Source organism: Varanus komodoensis, unplaced genomic scaffold (genome assembly GCF_004798865.1).
Source record: "Varanus komodoensis strain SLA01 unplaced genomic scaffold, ASM479886v1 scaffold1, whole genome shotgun sequence".
Lineage (NCBI taxonomy): Eukaryota > Metazoa > Chordata > Lepidosauria > Squamata > Varanidae > Varanus > Varanus komodoensis.
In genome coordinates, this window is record NW_025335268.1 from 90082071 (window position 1) to 90100193 (window position 18123).

The 18123-nt window shown below is 41.0% G+C and overlaps 1 protein-coding gene across 4 annotated transcripts; it reads right to left on the minus strand.

Moving 5' to 3' along the window:
• Positions 1-5290: 5290 nt before the first annotated feature.
• On the minus strand, positions 5291-18081 carry TBCCD1 (TBCC domain containing 1). Of its 4 annotated transcripts, none has more exons than XM_044434364.1 (8): positions 17696-18081; positions 15052-15413; positions 14567-14716; positions 13159-13531; positions 11721-11907; positions 11114-11611; positions 9854-10007; positions 5291-6861 (listed from the first exon to the last, which is right to left on the minus strand). In XM_044434364.1, exons 2-7 carry the CDS (start codon positions 15385-15387, stop codon positions 9878-9880), a joined length of 1674 nt encoding a protein of 557 aa, XP_044290299.1. In that variant the 5' UTR covers positions 15388-15413; positions 17696-18081; the 3' UTR covers positions 5291-6861; positions 9854-9877. The 4 variants fall into 4 exon arrangements, with proteins under 4 accessions (XP_044290299.1, XP_044290322.1, XP_044290311.1 ...); XM_044434387.1 differs by having other exon boundaries at positions 13165-13531; positions 17696-18079; XM_044434376.1 differs by lacking the exon at positions 17696-18081 and adding an exon at positions 17362-17401.
• Between the last annotated feature and the right edge of the window lie 42 nt (positions 18082-18123).

Below are 18123 nucleotides of genomic sequence, written 5' to 3' on the forward strand. Positions count from 1 at the left end.
CAGTCTATCCTGTGGCCATCTAGGCAGTATCCAGTGGCCATAGGATTGTACCCTAAAAAGTCCCCTAAAGACTGCAGCAATTTTCAGTGTAATTTCAGGGGAGTAGGGAACTTGAAAGCTACTTCCAGAAAGCAATGCACCTACCCCAGAATGGAGGTGATGATGCTGTACTCAAGCAAACCCATTTTCTTGATTTCTTCAGAAGCGTCTTCATTTCCAGTACAAAATGCCAACGCTGGAATAATCCTCACAGTGAGATCAGCCTTGTTACATGCAATTGTCACCATGGAGCTTTCCAAGGCTATGAACTTCATGCCCTCTGCTCTTACATAATTCCTTGCCAGCTGGTCTAGTCATTTCCAGAAACCCTGGTAATTTAGGGATTGTAGCCCTTGTTTTTCACAATTTAATGTTGCTTTTCCCTGGATTGCTATTTTATTTAAATGACCATACATACACAACAAAGTCTGTCTTCTATTTTCTGATTTTCAGGCATTTGACCTTCTATCTAAGCATACCAGTGGACCATACAGATTCTGTAATCTGCAACTATTGAGTCTACCTCTGGGGCAAAGGACATTCCTAATTCCAATGCCATTAAGGAGGATCCCTAAATCCATTTTAAAAAAATCCCAAAGATTGCATTGTAATCAGCCTACCCAATTTCTATCATATGCCCTATACAAATTTCATACTGAATGTTTGGAGGGAGGGGATCTCCACTCAACAGAACCTAAGAACTATATGTGCAAGGGTATTCTCCAGGTGATTGGAGTTCTTGGAACAGCTGGCTTACTAGTTGTGCAGAGAAAGTCCTGTGTATGTGCACCAGTATGCACAGGCTTCTGTGCTACTCTAAAGTTAACCACATGGAAATCAAGAACAAGTACAGCTCATGCAATCCATACTGCTCCTTATATTGAATATGTTGTCCATATTGGGTTGATTTCTCCCCCATGTCCTTTCAAACATACTTGAAGCGGCAGGAGTGAAACACCCATAAACATCCCCATATTCCATACATTATTAATATATTATTAGCTATCAGCATATTGCCTTATTTTCTGAAAGGCCATCATGGAGGTGAGCAACAGTAAAACTTCAAATTATTATTTTTTAAAGCTCACTATTGCCTCTCTCAAATTATTATTTTTTACATCTCACTATTGTCTCTCTCCATGGAAGGACAAAAGAAACATTGCAATTTGCATGTGGCATTGGTCACCCTGCCTTTGGGCCACACATTTAGGAATATTTCTCTCAGTGCCCCATGCATATATAGTAGCGCCTCCTGTAAGAGCAGCTCCCATACAATCAATGCAGAATGCTCACACATTGGACACTACCTTCTTGTAGCACTCCATGGCCATTGACTCATTCCCTCTTTCCTTATTCATTTGCATGCTACATTTCAGCAATTCAGCCAAGAGGTTCAGCTACTCACACCCCAGTAATTTCTCAGGCCTACTTATGGATTGCTTAAATTAAGTATGTAAGCCACCCAGAGAATCTATGGCTAATTGGGCAGGATATAAATCAAGTTACAATATCAACCACAAATTTTCCCTTACCCCTTATCCATGGAAGCTTCTTTTAAACTTTTCCAGCATTGCCAGCCACATTGCCAGAGTCCATGCATATATTCTTGAATGTGTGAAGGCTCCTAGGCTCTACTGATGTTATTGGGAGGAGCAGGAGGGGGAAGGAAGTGACCCGTCCCACCATCCATGATCAAAGTAGTGTCTACATAGGATCAGTGATAGAAAGTGGGTGAATTGGGCACAATGCAAACTTTGTTGAGTTTTATGGATTTTGGAAGCTGAGGAGCATACCTTTAACTAGAGTTAGCAATCTCATTGTTCATCTCCAACCCAGTGTCATACAGTGTCGTACATCCCAGGGCAACTAAGACCTCAGTGGGTATCTGACAGCAATCTTGTAATACTACCCTGGTGAGCCAAATACCGCTAAAGAAGTATCGTATGCGCAGTAATGCACACAATTGCTCCTATGCCAAATTTCAGCATGGAACTCTTAGAACAAATTTGCTTTTTATACATTAATTTGAGCTTTAATAATCTTCCTTTGTGTAGGAAGATTAAAAAAATGAAATTGTGTGGCTCAAAAATTAGCTAGAAGCTTATTACCCTCCTCATTTTTTCAACTTGCTGGCAAACTATCCCCATACACTTGAGACATTATTTAACTGTAAAAGCCCAAAATGGGTTTATTGGCAGGGGAGATACAACAGAAAATAATTTCAAAAGGCTAAATGACAGCCAAGAAGCATCATACTCTGATCCAAAATTACACCAAGTAATCTAGTCTAAAGCTCTCCTTCTCTTACCTATTGTCTGTAATCATTTGAGTCAAAGAAAGGGGTATACAGAGATTTACAATTCAGTGTTCATTTTTTAGGGGTGGGGGTGGATATAGCCTGACAATAAATGGATCAGGTTATGTCCAGATTTAGTCATTCTCATGTAGACCCACTGAAAGCATTAAGACGTTTAACTTAAATTTGGCTGATTTTAATGCATCTACTCCCATTATGACTACTTCTGCACCCAACTTATTGAGGTTTCCTAAGTTACTAACATAGCTTATGGCCCCCGGACAGCATCTAAAAGACTGCAAGACTTCTAGATGCCTAGTGCCACGGCCCACATCATCTCTGACCTTCCAACTGAGGATCCCTGTTTGGAGTACCCACCCACAGCTGGCTGCTTCTCTGCAGCCCTAAGGGTGATCTCAGAGCAGGGGCTCAGTAGGCATCCCAGGAACAGGACAGAGGGGAAATTGGCAAGATACAACATAGCCTGATGGCAGCTTAAACTCCTTTCCCCCTCCAAAATGCTGCAAAACTGGCTATCTGACCACTTTGCTAAGTGGGAGGAGCTCTTACTTCACATAACATGCCTATAATCCTCTGAGCCCTATTAGATTAGCCCCTAAGTATACCTTATTTACAGCACAGCTCAAATGTATCGCCCATCACCCTCCAAGGTTTGCTAATTGTCCCTCCTGGGTGTGAAGATGTTCTATTTGGTGGAGAGCAACATAGTGGATGGGTTGACGTGGAAACAACAGGGGGCAAGTGATTTTTGAAACATAGAAACAGAGCGAGTCAGAAGGGGCCTCCCAGGCCATCTAGTCTGATCCCCGGCTCCAACCGGCCCCACTCACGACATGCCCACCAAGTGAATGTCCAGCCTATCTTTGAACGCCCTTTGAAAGGATGTGGTTTGAAAGGATGAAGTTTTTTGTGTGATTTAAATCAAAGTAATAACCTAAACTTTCAAACTTTGGATTACTCTATTTCTGAACCTTAGTTCATGAGTAATTCTACAGCCATAAGAACCTGATCCTACAGTGGTCCCAAACTGAACTAAGCCACTGTTTATAAACAGTCTCATCCACCAGCTATGCCTTCACAGTGGCTCTTGCAAGTATACAGCTATATATTGTTTTCCTTCCTTTTCTAAGCCTGGCTTAGTTTAAACCAACTCCCTGTTTGAGCAAGGCTGCAGGAGCTGTAGATTCCTGCTGTGTTTTCTCCTGGGATTTAGTTCCCAACTATAAACTTGCACAGAGTTACCCTTCTGGGATTTTGCCCTCTTGCTGCACCCATTCTGGCTTCAGTTAGTGATATAAATTTGGAATGGTTACCTGTAATTAATATAGACATACAAGTCTATCAGTAAACAGCACTCACCTGCTCCTCGCCTACTAGTTTAACTCATTTGTGGGCTGATACTAGGGCTCCAGTGTTTGGTTTTTCCAGCTTTAAAGATTAAGCTGGTACGGTGCTTTCTGCACAGGCTGCAAGGCAAAGAGGAGGAGGATCTGAACACAGATCCCCAGCTATGAGGTTGGAGCATTTTTCTGACCACACTTTATGATCCTCCAGATGCTATACAGCAATGATAGGATTGCTCTGCTTGAAGATTGCTAAATCAGGATTATTTACCCCTCAAGAATCACTTGTAAATACTTATACTGTCTTACTTTCCAGCTTGCAAAAACACAATTCTCAGCAAACTGCTTGCCTGCATCTAATGTTTTGAAGAATGCAAGACAGTTGTTTGCAAAAAATATTTTCTTCACTGGATCATTTACCTTCCCATCCTCCTCCCATTCAATGGAAAGAAAATTTCTACTAAATGAACCTTGTTGTAATTGTTGGGAATTAAGAGAATTCAAACCCATGTACCAAAAAAACTGCCATGCCTTTTTCGCATGATTGCGTCAATTTCAAAATGGTAAAGGCGGGGGCGGGGGCTGAGAGTGACAGCCCTTTTGAAACAAATGGGATTTCTTCCAGCAAAAGCACTGTTATGGTTGGGTTGCATGCCTCTTCATTCCTGTTTGTACATAACTGGAACCTAAACATACACAATATCCTACTGCCTTAAGCATTCACATACTGAGATTATCTTCTCTCTTAATTCTAGTTCATCTATTAGGTTTTTCCAACATGGAGATTCATTACTATGTCAAAAAAAGACACCATGGCTAGCAGCCTATTTGCACTGTATGAAATACAGAATAGTTATTGTAATTGACGCAAAGCCTTCTTCAAATATCTTTTGTTTCCTGAAGACTTTAAACTGCTGTGAAAATAGTGAATTTGTTTGGTGGTGGTGGTGGATACAGTTAGGGTTACAAACTTTCAAACATCATGGAACTGGCTTAGTAACAGAATATGACATGGGGATTCTGTGTGCTATCTTCAGCATATTTGGGCATTAAGTGTGTAGCTTTTGGACACAACTCTGCAAAACTAAATCTAGGAACCTGAAGCAAATCCTCTTCTACAAATATGAGAAATTATTCAAACTGGAGAAGTCTCTGCCACTATAAATATGACATTGCAAATGGAAATTTTTAACATAGCCCTTGCATTGCTGTGAATTAATGAGAGCTGACATTTGTAGCATTAGACCAATTAGGCGTGCATCCTTTGAAGTCATTTTAAATGCGAAGCATAGCACCAAAATAATTCTGGTTTGGGTGGTTTGAAAGACAACTACATAAAAACCTCCCCTGGATAATTTTCCCCACTCTGAAATGGAGCTTGATATCATTTACTTTGAATAGGAACACAAATTTCAGAAAGTAATTACTGGAATAAGTAAAAATCTATGCTACTTTTGTTTAAATCATGTCATTTAGATTAGTGTGCCAATTTAAACACAGTACAGAAACTATTTTTCCCACCTTGTATAAAAGCTGACATGTAAAGATGAAAATATGAGGCTAAGTTTGCTTCAAGAAAACAGTAAACATGTTTGGTCACAAATGTGAGTTTAAAGGTACTTATAAGAGTATACAGGACTTTATTCCATTTACAAGGGGCAACAGTACATAACAGTTGTTGTTAGGTTTTGCTAATTGTTATTCCTTCACACTGTTCATGTTCTTGTCTTTCCTTTCCCTAAAAACCTTTACCTGGACTCTGTCACTGTTTTACCTCTTCAGAAAAAAGACAAGGTAGGATGCTTTATGGATTCACAAATACATATCCAGGGCCAGCTATAAGTATTGAGGGGACCGTGAACACGATGCACTGCATGGCCCCACCTCATTCTCACTGCTCTTGTTCTGCCCATTTCTTTGCTCCACTCTTTAACATGATCTACAAGCTGAGACACAAAACTGCTGCTTCTTTTCCTTGTTCCTGTCACTGGGCTTTTTTGCACATGACAGCTCAGCGTGGATTAATACACCCGCAAGGTTTGTGCTGTGGCACGCACCCACAGGTGCTATTTTTACATGACACCTACGCGTGCATCATTTGTCATGGCATACATCTCAGATGTTAGGGGTGCTTTGCGGTTAGATAACCCTCAGGGACTCATAAACAAGCTAGTGGTTGAGTGATCATGTTCCCTAGCCCTCAAAACCCCCCTGCTGCCTGGGTTGACACAAGAAACTAGGTGCCTACAGGTGCCTGGCAGGACACAACAGTACTGCAGGTAAATTGTGTTGCATCATGCAAACCAATTTTGTTTAGCTAAAGTAGTCTGCTGAACCAGAAAGTATTAGCAAGGAACAGCAACAAAGTCAGCAGGCTTTAGCAGCTGGCAGAGGTCTCTCTCCTGAGAAGTAGGCCTTCGCACATGTCTGGAGATGCCAGCTCTTGACACTGACCCTGTTCTGTGAAGGGAGATGAACATTTCTATTCTGTTATATCATTAAAGCATATTAAGGGAGAGGGTGACTGAGCAGCATTGCTTTTATACAGGTAAAAAAAATACTCCTTGGATAAGTAATATTTCAGAGTGTGATTAACCAATGGGTCTGGCTCTTAGTATAGCTAAGTCTGGATCCAATCTACTGTCTCCAAAAAGTATTTACATTACCATTCAATAAAATCTGGAAAAAAAGGAAATAAAAAAGACCAACACAGAGAATTGTGCCAATTTGATTAACTGTCATACTTGAAGTGCTAACAACTGTTATAAAAATACATTTCATGACTCTATATAATCAATGTTCAATTAATATCAGAAGAAAGGTTCATTTAGTAGCCAGAACTTTGTCCCTAGTTTCTCAGTAACTCCTTTTCCGTGGACACTTACACATGCTACACATCTTAATTTTACTTTCAGCCATGGACAGAAGTGTGGTCCTGGCTGACTTCCTGAACAGGATGACTTCCTGGGAAAGGAGCAGAGCTGGAACAGGAAGAACAAGCCCATCTGTTCCTTGACAATGACTGCAATCCGATTTCATCAAATTCATCAACCGAATTTCTTCAATCAAATTCATTGGCAGTGCCATGGGAGCTTTTAACCAGCTTGGCCCCAATTCATTGAAGAGAAGACACTTTCACTTGGATAGAGAGCAACTCCACAACTGTAACAAAGCAGACAAATTTTTATTTGTTCAATCTAGTAATCAACAAACCTAAAACTTTCTGACCCTATAGTAGCAGTTCTTTAGATGGCATCTATAAAACACATGGAAATAATCTAATTATGGGGGGAAGTGCTCAGTTTAGTTTACCACCCATAAACAACTAAATCTATACAGGTAAGAACTAAATGAAGCATGAAATTATAATACTATGCCTATTAAGCATCAGCAGCTATTTGCCAGTACTGTATGAAGTACCAAGGAGACCATGCAAACCCAGTCACACTAACAAACTACAGTTAATCAGGAACAATGCATAGCTTGTGACCCTGCAACAGACCATGAGTTCATCTGTGGGTTGTTCATGGTTAATAAAGCACAGCTTGTTAGCATGGCTCTGTTCATACAACACAACAACCCATGACACAACAACAGCTCACACACAATTCATGTTCAACTTGAGTATTGGCTGTGATGTAAGAACACAGCCCATGACTTGGCGCACACTTGATAAGTTACAGTGGGTTGTCACCATGGATAACTGCAGGATTAGAGTGACACACAAACCTGCTGGATTTTTCTTCCTCTGGTCATGCACAAGTATGCAAATATGCGCTTTGACAGGGCTACTGCATGGCACACTTTTCTATTTTATTATATTCATATATTGCATGAACTGTTAAATGTGCAAAACAGGAATAACCATTCCATATTGCCACAGTAATTACAACTGCAGCAGAAGTCTCCATCTTAGTTAGCTGTCCCTTTAGGAATTTACAGTAAAGGCAAGCATCCAGGTGAACCAGGAATTTGACAGCTGGTATTTCAAGATGATATGAGAAAATGAACTTGACAAACAGCATTTCAAGATGTGCAAACAAGATATCAATGTCTTGTGTATTGCATTATCGGCTGTTGTTATATATATATATATTTGTATTGTCAAACCATCCCAAGACTTCAGTAACCGGATGGTCTAAAAAAGTTTTAAATAAATAAATGATGGTTCAATTCAAGAATGTAAACTGTGGGCCTGTGGATGTGTGTGCTTGTGAAGGACCAAAGGAAACAAAAAGTAATCCAATTCATGTAAATTTGAAGAACCAAAAATTAACAAATACTGATTCAATGTCTACAAATATGAAGAAAGGGCTGGGAGGAAAGGGGGTTATATTTGGGACTGATGGAGTTTCTCTGTCAGGAATATTTTGTGCTTTGTAACTTGCAGATTTGACAGCTATGTTGCTGTCAGGAGAGGGAGCTCCTGGCTGTCAGGAATGTAATAATCTGAGAGAGGTTGGAACCCAAAAGGTAGCTAGGATAGATGCTAAGAGCAGACATTCAGGAGGACTGCACATGAAAGAAGCCATGCCAAGCAGCCACGTGCCCTCTGTCAAAAGTACTGTTGACTGTTTTGCAGGTTTACTGTCATGGTGGCTTAGCATGATGTACAAGATCAACCACTGATACAAGACTAAGAACACCAAGTTGGAAGACAGTTAACTAAGAGCAGAAGGTGAAACTGAGGTGGCATCACACTGGCTGAGAATTTGCTGAAAGAAAGAGAAGTAACTTGATGGAAAGCAAGTGACACAGACAGGCATTGCTTATACTTTGAAAATGAAACTGGAAGCACAAACGAGAGGTTGTGAAGAACAGCAGGAAAAAGGGGAAACAAAAAATCAGTAGAGCATGTGGCAAAGCTTTCAATGGAAAAACAAGGAGCTTGCAATGAATATAGACAGAAGAGAGACAATACAGAGATTTCAAGAATGGACTAGGACCAAAAATGTACTTAGTGGTAAACTTTCTGTTAAACAAGTTAGGACCACCTGCCCCAGCCCACACTGAGAGCTCCTCTTCAGCAGCTCTGTGTGACAGCAGTGATACATCCCTGAAGCTGAGCACAATGATGAGGAAGAGCCCCTGAGCTCCTCTTAAATGGAAAAGGGCAAGACACCGCATTCTTGCTGAGCTTTGGAACCATACTGAACCAACAAAACCTCCAATTCTAAAGTTCAGACCCAGGGACAAGACACCACTCTTCCCTAAGCCTATCAGAATTCTGGGGGTAAAAATTGTAGAAGGGCATCAAGTCCAATCAAAAACAGTGGAACTCTGCCATGAAATAATTATAACTTGCGAATTGCAGATCTCAACAATCAGAAAGAGAAATGAGTTATTCAGGATGTGTCGTTGATAGAATATTGACAAGCTGGTATTAGAGTATGACACCTTGTCTGAATGACTTTCCAAGAAATACAAACTTAACAGAAGGTAGCTAATATCCAGTATAGTGCATTGTTAATTCTATATAATGTGCAATTTGAAGAGGCTTGGTTTTTTAATAAAAGTATTTCTAAAAACTAAAGCCTTCAAGTGATTCACTACCAATTAAACCTTTTAAACTTACTGATTGCTTGATGGAGCCTTGGCAACCTCCCTGAACATGGTGACCTCCAGATGCTTTGAACTTTAATTCCCAACAGACTGGGAAGGCACCAGGCTGGAGAAGGCTAAAGTAAACATTTGGACCTAATCTAATCCATAAGGGCAATGAGTGTACCCATTTGATCATACGTAACCATCATGCTAGAGGAAATGAAATACCTATCTAGTCTACCATTCTGTTCCCACAGTGGCCAGCCAGTTGCCTGTAGGAAGACCACAAGGAGATCATGAGTACAATAGCAGCCTCCTTCCCATGCTCCTCAACAGCTATTGAGAGGCATACTGTTTCTGATCCTGGAAATGATAAAAAGCCATCATTAGTAGCCACTGACAACCATCTTTTATGAATTCATGAATCAGCTCTTAAAAGCTCTCAAAATTGGCAGTGATCACTATGTTTTGTGATAGCAAGTTCTACAGTTCAGCTATGCACTATGAAGAAGTATTTCCTTTTTGTCTTTTTCTCTCCCAGAGACTGGCACAAAACAAAAGGTAGTGGTTTTTCAAAATGCAGTAGGGAACACAGAATCGTTGAACTCACCACGATGTTACTTCAAAGGGACTCCTATCCTGCTGCCTGCTTAGCTCCTGCAGCAGGAAGCACCAGGCTGTCAAGCTGTTGATGTCTGCCTGTGTGGACCAGCCATTCATTGAACTTGTTCTCCACCAACACCTGGAATGTTTTCCTCTGCTGCCTGAAACCAAAATATTAGCACATAGCATATACAATTCAACTCATTTTCATATTATTCAAGCCTTCTCTTTGGTGACAAATGAGAGCTACTTCCATCCATAGACCAATCCATGAAAGAACGTATTCAAGCAGGCACACTGCTTCTAAGTCTAGGTAAGGATATGCAGATTTTATTTTCCAAGATTTAAATACTTTTAAATAGTATTTATCAGGTCACATGGCTGAGGTCAAGCATCTGACTTGGCTTACAGTGTTAAAAACATTTAAGAATAAAAGTTCAATCCTATGCAACTTTAGGCAGAGAAAAAGGCCTACAACTCCCACCATATTGGCTGGGGCATGCTGGGAACTGTAGGCATTTTTCTGTCTAAACTTACTATAGGGTTGCCCTTTAAGTGTGTGCAAAGACATGAAGTCAGCAGAGTACCTTAGATAAAGGATATTAGACTACCTGCTCCAAAGGCCTGCAAGACCAAATTAAGACTTCACCATCCTTTCAAAATGTACAGCAAAGCTCCCATGCCAAACTTCCTCACTGTTTTTCAATCCAAGTAATGAAAAACCAGTGGCAACATTTAAAGTATTTTTCTCCCTGTTTGGATATAATTACATAATTTGCTAAAAGAGAAGATAAATATTTCACATTTAGACAATCAAAAAGAACAGCAAAAGAGCAAAAAAAAATTTTTTTGAACTTTGATCTTAAAAACAACGAACAGATCATAAAGAGAATGAACTTATGAAGGTTGAACATTTAGACAGAATAAAGTCATACAACTGCTAAAATCCCCCAGGAGCTTTTGGTAGGAGTTTGCGACTTAAGCAAGCGGAGTGTTGCATCCTAAGCCTACAGTGCTAAATTCCTGGGCACCTCAAACATGGTATCTACAAGTACCAAAATGCTCGCCGATACTCTGGAGCCCACTGAAACTGTCCCTCCCTCCCCATTTCCAGGCAGATCCAGCCCATGACTTTCTAACTCAAAATTTTATTATGTTAATACAAGCCAATCAGACTTGCTTAAAAGTACAAATGAAGTGTGTTGTAGAAGTCAGTCACAGAGAATTAGCATACTCGCTATTAAATGTGAAGAAAGCTGTTACTTACTTTGTCAAGCCTGCCTCCTTCACAGTCTTCTGCCAAATCTGTACCCTCTGTTCTCGCTGACTCAGTGCCTTTTGGTACACAGGTGGCAGCCCACCAGGTATTTCTGTTGTGTCTCCTTCCATTTCAAACGGAACAACAAAGGGGTAAAATTCAGCGGGTGGAAGGAGTCTGAACACATTCTCGTCACAGTTCTCTTTGCATACCAACATTGGGTTATCCCAGTAGTTAGGCACTGTAGCCAGGCCAGCCCTGCCCATGTGGTCCTCAAGCATTGGATAATGGGTATGAAAGGGGGCAAAAGTTAATGTCTGGTTGCCCAGTAAGATGAGCGGTCTAGTTGGGGTAAGAATATGCAAGGTACAGCTGGTGGTTGACGACAGAGACAGACGATGGCAAACAGCAATAAGCTTGACATTGTCACAGCTATGGAGATGAATGACCGTCTTTACCGGGCCCAGCACAAAGGTGCTATTTCTGCACTTCTCTATGGTCACAGATCTGAAAGAGAGGGGAATCCAACAAAATTAAAGCAGAGGGGAAACAAAGCAGAATAAGTCACATACATTTGAAATGAGGTCGAAAGGTTGACTGGAGAAGACTAACTCACCTCAGTGGAGACAGCAAATAAATGAATGATTCACAGCAGCGATGAATCCTCACATGAGCATCTTCTAACGTATCTGAGCTCTTTGCCAGTGTTTGCTTGTAAACTTGGCTCATCACAACCATGCGATGGGCTGAGGGGACCATATGAGAACTACAGGCTATCTTGGCTCGCTTGGTTGTTCCTTCAACTGCAAGAATAATTAAACATGGGGGGCGGGATATTTAAAGTGTTTCTGTAAGCCAGTGTTCCCCATGACATCTAACAGCAAGTTTCACTCTAACAGCCTCAGAATACATAAATAGACCTTATGTATGCATAACCAATATATTTCCTCAAAGTAATATGCACTTCTACAGTCTTTCATTTTTACTGAAATTATGAAATATTACCCATCACTAGCACCACAGAAAGCTGGCAGATTCTGTAGCAAGATCCTTGTAGAGTTCCAATTTTAGAATGGTGTTTCTATTTGTTTCAGGAATTACTGTCAGAAACACTAGCTCCTGTTGTGCAGGCAATGGGCCCTACAAGTCCAATGGAAATAGCAGGAGCACATTTTGGCGCTACGCACTGCCCATATGGTAAAATATCTCACTAAGAAGTCTTCATTTTAATCACACATTAGGCAAACATACTGGTAGCCTCCTTCCAATTGATAACAACATCAGTGGACTCAAATCTATATGACTTTAGATGAACAGTTGCATTCCCCACATATGACAAAAGAACAAGAGAGCCACAAAAGTTTTACTATGTCCTTAGAAAGTACAACAATAAAGAACAAACTTAACATAAGAAATGTACTACCATTCCTAACAGAGAGGATACTTAGAGATATCAGCTTAACCTAAACTGCCTGCATTATGCAAGGAAGAGACACAAGCACATACTATTTGGTATGAATAAATGCAACATGGTCAGGAACATAAGGTTTGAGACTTAGAGCTGGGAAATCCAAGATCAGTCTTTATGAGTTACTGGACTGAAACCCTGCACAAACTTGATACCCACTGTTATTGCTAAACAAATTTGACTTGAGTGCTGCCATTTAAGCACCTAAAGTAAAACACCAAATAGGCTTTCATACTTGAGGGCATCAGTTTTAAGCTAAAACATCTGACAATAAAGACATGACCAGAGCAGCGCCACCAGAAGCAACTACTTATTGCTCCTTCTCCAACCTGAAAACTTGGCTGGTGGGAAAGAAGAACATTGAAAATTCAGCAATCTGTCCAATTGTTTAACAGATGCTTTCTTACAGCATAGCAGGGGTGGGAAACTTATAAGCCAAAACACCAGAAGGGCCACAACTCACATAATCTTTCACCATTGGCTATGCTTGCTCAAGTTGGTGGGAGTTATGTAGGCCAAAAAGACCTAGAACGCTGCAATACAGGAAACTGAGTTCTGGAGAGTGACAGACAGACCCCAGAGGTACCTGTACCTTGTTGTGCCCATGCAAGTTTCTTCCCGGACTTGAGACAGGCTGATGTGCCAAATGGGTTCTCAGTAAGACAAGCCCTCAGCCAGGACTCAAGCTTGGAAAAACAGAAGGCTTTGGAGATCTTTGAAAAGCCACTCCTTGCATGCAGCGGCTGCCAAAGTGCAAGCTCGTGCAGACGGTGAACAGTCCTGTTCTTGTTCACAGACCCTTCAATAAGGAAGCTGAGTGCTCGAACAGCTTCAGGTGAAACCAAACTACTGTGAGTGGAGTGAGAGGAAGCAGTGAGCTGATCTGGGTCCAATAACAGTTCCAATAGATCCTGGAGATGGTTTTGGACAAATTCTTGGTGGTAGTTGTCATTCCAATTCTTGGATCAAACCAACAAAAAAAAAACAACAACAACAAGAAGAATCAATCATACACAGGACAAGTTTTCATAAAATCAAAATCCTAACATGTACAATTCATTCACAATAGCTCAACACAATATAAATCGTTCTTTCATTCAGTTCTCTTTCATTTGCTACCCACTGCAACTAGCCATCCAAATGTAAAAGGAATCATGGAGCTCCTGTTCAGTTTTCCTACAAACTGATCATCATGTAACAGTCAAGCACTTTAAAAAATGACAGAAATTTAAATGCTCTTAATACCCTAAAGCTCATCAACATTTTCCCTGTATATGGAAGACACAAACATAAATTGCACAGCAAAGGGATTTGATACAGAGCATAAGAAAGTACTCCTCAACTTACAGTATATATGTAAGGCTGTCTTCATTGAGAGGGAAAGAGCTATAAATTTAGTTCTCACTAGCTCAGCCTTCCCTAATTTGGTGGCCTCAAGTTGTGCTAGACTACAATTCCCATCATCCCAAGCCAGCATGCCCAGATACCACATCAAAGGCTAATCTAGACAAAAATTTAACCAAAAATTAGGCATATGCATCATATACTGGATGATGGTTTGACTGCAAAGTTGTACCTTTGTTTTTTCCCCTAGATCAGTTCATTATTTTTCAAATGCTCTACTCTGAATGTATGTACAAATAAGTGAAATTACTATTTTTTTATTTTATAGATATTTAAGATACATGAATGTTTTACCAATATTTGCAACACTTGCAACAGACTCAACTGTTAGAAGCATCACAAGAGAAATTTTATGTTAAGAAATATTTTGTTGAACTAAGACATGCCAGAATAGTCCATTTTAAATATTTATCAGAAGGACTACTTCTTACATGAAATGTAAACTGATGTCAAATGATATCCTTAAGTGCATTGTATTTTTATGAGCTAACCTCAATTTTTTTCAATTGCTTCCCTTCTAATCTCAAACTTACAGATTGCTTCAACAGGAGGAAGACAGCTGACACTTAAAAAGTAGTTCAAAGCAATACCTTAATCTGATTCGTGGATTCTCCAGTCAGACTGTAAGACTTAGATTTAGGATTTGGCCACTCATCTCCAAGCAGAGATGTCCTCAAGGAGACTTTGTTTAGTTGCTGAATATAAAGGAACAGTAGGAACTGAAGAGTATCCACAGATAACTATGGAGAGATGAACAGAAGTTTAATTTTTGAAAATGAAAATTAAGAATCATATTCTTTAGCAGGGACAGTTGTTTTATAGTCAACAACAAGTTAATGCAGTAAAGCATGGAAAATGCAGGCAGACCACTGCTTGACTTCTTTTAAAGTAGTGCCAATTTCAGTGGGCTTAAATCAACCTAACCGCATGTTACAGAGTGGCTGATACACCCCCACACCCACATGAGGTACAGAAAGAAATAAGCTATTGTTCTGTGCATTAAAACCCAGCCCCAATAAGATTCCTGCGAAGAGCATACACCAGATTATATAATATTGAAAATGCTATTTCATACCTTATTTCTTTGCTTCTCTAGCTCTTCCTCAGTTGAACAGTTGGACATGACCTCTGCCCATTCAAATTGCTCCAGTGACGTCCGTTCAACAAGACTGTCAAATAATTCAAAGTAAAGCCAAGCCAGATCCTTGTTCAGCTGCAGCTTCCCACAAGCAATATGCCGCCACATAGGCCAAGAAAGGCATGGATAATAGCCTTCGCCAGAACGCATCCGGACATAAGTTGACATTTTTCGAAGGTAATGCATGCTAAACTTGGAGGGTGGTGAGATTTGCAAGGCTCCCACAATGAAAGGTTCCATCTTCACCCATAAACTGACTGTGGGATGATCCATTTTGACCAGCTACAAGACTCTCACATCTGAATTTGATAAAAAGAAAGGAAGGATGTTTCTCAAGCCAGCTGCGAATACTAGGTGTTTCTGGACCTTTGCATAAGGAAGTCATAAGCAGTTAACAATGGTCTATTGCCTGCTGATCATTATATATTTCTGTTCATTGATAACACACATTTCAATATATGTGGAACCAAAACATTCTATGTGACAGGGGAAATTAATACTTGGACTTAAGCTATGAACCATGGTTTGATGGGTCTGCCAATCACTAGATCTTATATAGCCCTCGTGGGCAACTAACTTTTAGGAGGAGCTGTCTTTTTAGCACTAGACAGAGAGATCTTGTCCATTAAAAAATGACAACAAGCTTGCACAAACAAGAAGCAAGCAGACACTTAGAAGTAATGTAATCGTTTGAGGAGCATATTGGTAACAACATCAAGGTCAACAATAAATAATTCTTTAAATATGTCAGAAGAAAGCAGCTAAAGAACTAGTTAAACCATGGGACAATAAGGGAATTAAAGGAGCACTAAGGGGGGAGGGGGAGATTGCAGAGAAGCTAAATGATTTTTTTCTTTATTCTTCACAGCAGAGCACCTACCTGTTCCTAAGTTTATGTATCCTGGAAGGGAGTCAGGGGAATTAAGGCACATAGTAGTGACAATAGATTTAATTCTCTACCTTACTGATAAACTGAAAATCGATAAATTACCTGATACAGATGGTATCCATTCTAGAGTTTTCAGAGAATTCAAACATGAAAATGAAGACCTTTTAACCAAATATTTAACATGTCCTAAAATCAGCCTTTGTACCAGATGATTGGGAAATGGCCAACATAACACCAATTTTTAAAAAGGGATCCAGGGGGATCTGGAAAATTACAGGTTGTTTAGCTTAACAGCTGTTCTAGGTAAGCTGCTTGAATGCATTATTAAGGATAGACTCAGTAAGCAGATAGAAGGACAAGCCCTGCTGAAAAAGAATCATCATGGCTGCTATAAGGGGAACTTCTACCTCTCTAACAAGCAAGTTAAATGCCAGTTCTTGCACTCAAACACCAACAGGGGACCAGGTTGGGAAAGGCTGTGACAGAGTGATAAACCAGATAGGGCTTTGTTCTCATCCAAGTTATTGACAGTAGCACAAGGCATTCGGCATGAAACCAAAGGCCTGTCTAATTCACCATTCTGTTTCCACAGTGGAGATCCAGATGCCTGGAGATAGCCCAAAAAAGGATATAAATGCAATAGCCCCCTTCCACATATGCTTCCCAACAACTGATATAGAAGAGCACACTCTCTACTAGAGACAGCATACAGCCAGGAAGTCTTTGAGATGGTTTGTATTGGACTGGGACACAGAAGATCCAAAGTCCAGTTCCCATTCAACCATGAAGCTTACTGGGTGACTTTGAACCAGTTGCTGACTCTCAGCCTAACCTACCTTACAGGACTGTAATGAGGATAAAATGCAAAGGAGAATATTTTAAAAATGTAAGCCACCTCGGGTTCCTTGCAAGGAAAAAAAAAAGGCAAACTATACAATATAATAAAACCTAGCAGTCAGCGACTTCAACTTTCATAAGCTCCAGCCAGCATAGACAACGGCCATGAATACTAGGAGTTGTAGTTCAAAACATCCGAATGGCGCCAGGTTGTTGTGAGCTATATTATTCGCTCAGCATCTCCGTTTTTAGGGAAGAGGGTCCTCTAGGATGGTACCGAAACTCCGTACCGTGAGGGGAGGAACCCTTCAGCTCTAACTTGCGGAGCTGTCTGCCGCCGTCGGCGGTGGGCCCGCCGGCCACCCACGGGGGCACCGCCCGCCTCCGGTTACCTGCCCGCCTCAACCGACGCCTCCACCCCGCTAAGTCTGGCAGCCGATCGGCTTTCAAACGCCCGCGGTTCGCACCCGCTGCGCCTGCGCAGTCTCATATCAGGCAACAATCCTGAGCAACACTCTCACCCGGGGCACTTTCAAAAGAGACGTTCGCCTAGAACGACCGGACCGTTGTTATGAACAGCTAAGACACACCCACGACAACCACCACCACCCCTCCTCCGCGTTTCCGCCGAGTCCTTTTCTATCATTTCCGCGCATTCCTGCTGGAATAGGGATTGCGATGGACAGGGCCCAACAGCGCCCTCTCTGCACGGGAGGAATCCCACAAGAGAAATGGGAGGCTGTCTCCGTGACAGCGCCCCAATTCGAGGCCACATACGTCACGGTTCACGTGTAAAAAAAAAAAAGAAGGCACAATATACACCGACGTGGAAATCCTCTCACTCTTCTCACTGACCTGCAATCTCTTGCGCACGTATAAGGGAGTGTAAGTCCCGTTACTTATGACAAAAACGTAGGACTGGCTGTCGCTCTATCGCAGCAGTGGGTAAACTGCGGCCCTTCAGATCTCGTTGGGTTCCAGCATGGCCACGGATGACGGGAGTTTGGGCTGTCATTTGCCGCCATCAGGAAGGAGCAACTGATTGCCCTCAACAGTTGCCTGCATGTCTCATGGTTCTTCCCATTGCCTATGCTGGCCAGGACTGATACAGGTTGTACGCCCTAAAAAACATGGAGGATTTGATATCGCCATTTTTTAAAATATTCCATTAATAATATTCCATTAAAAGTCGAAGAGGAAATACAAACTTAGAAAAAGTTTGTCTGATGTCTCTGGATAGGAAACCACAACTCTCCTCCCCTTTATACTCTGTTTTACGTCAC

Coding starts and splice junctions, on each gene's coding strand:
- TBCCD1 (XM_044434364.1), bottom strand. CDS start 15,387: ATGGATCATCCCACAGTCAGTTTATGGGTGAAGATGGAACCTTTCATT. Junction 14,717..15,051: donor TAGAGAAGCAAAGAAATAAG/GTATGAAATAGC, acceptor ATCTCTCCATAG/TTATCTGTGGATACTCTTCA. Junction 10,008..11,113: donor AAGGAGGCAGGCTTGACAAA/GTAAGTAACAGC, acceptor TTTTGGTTTCAG/GCAGCAGAGGAAAACATTCC.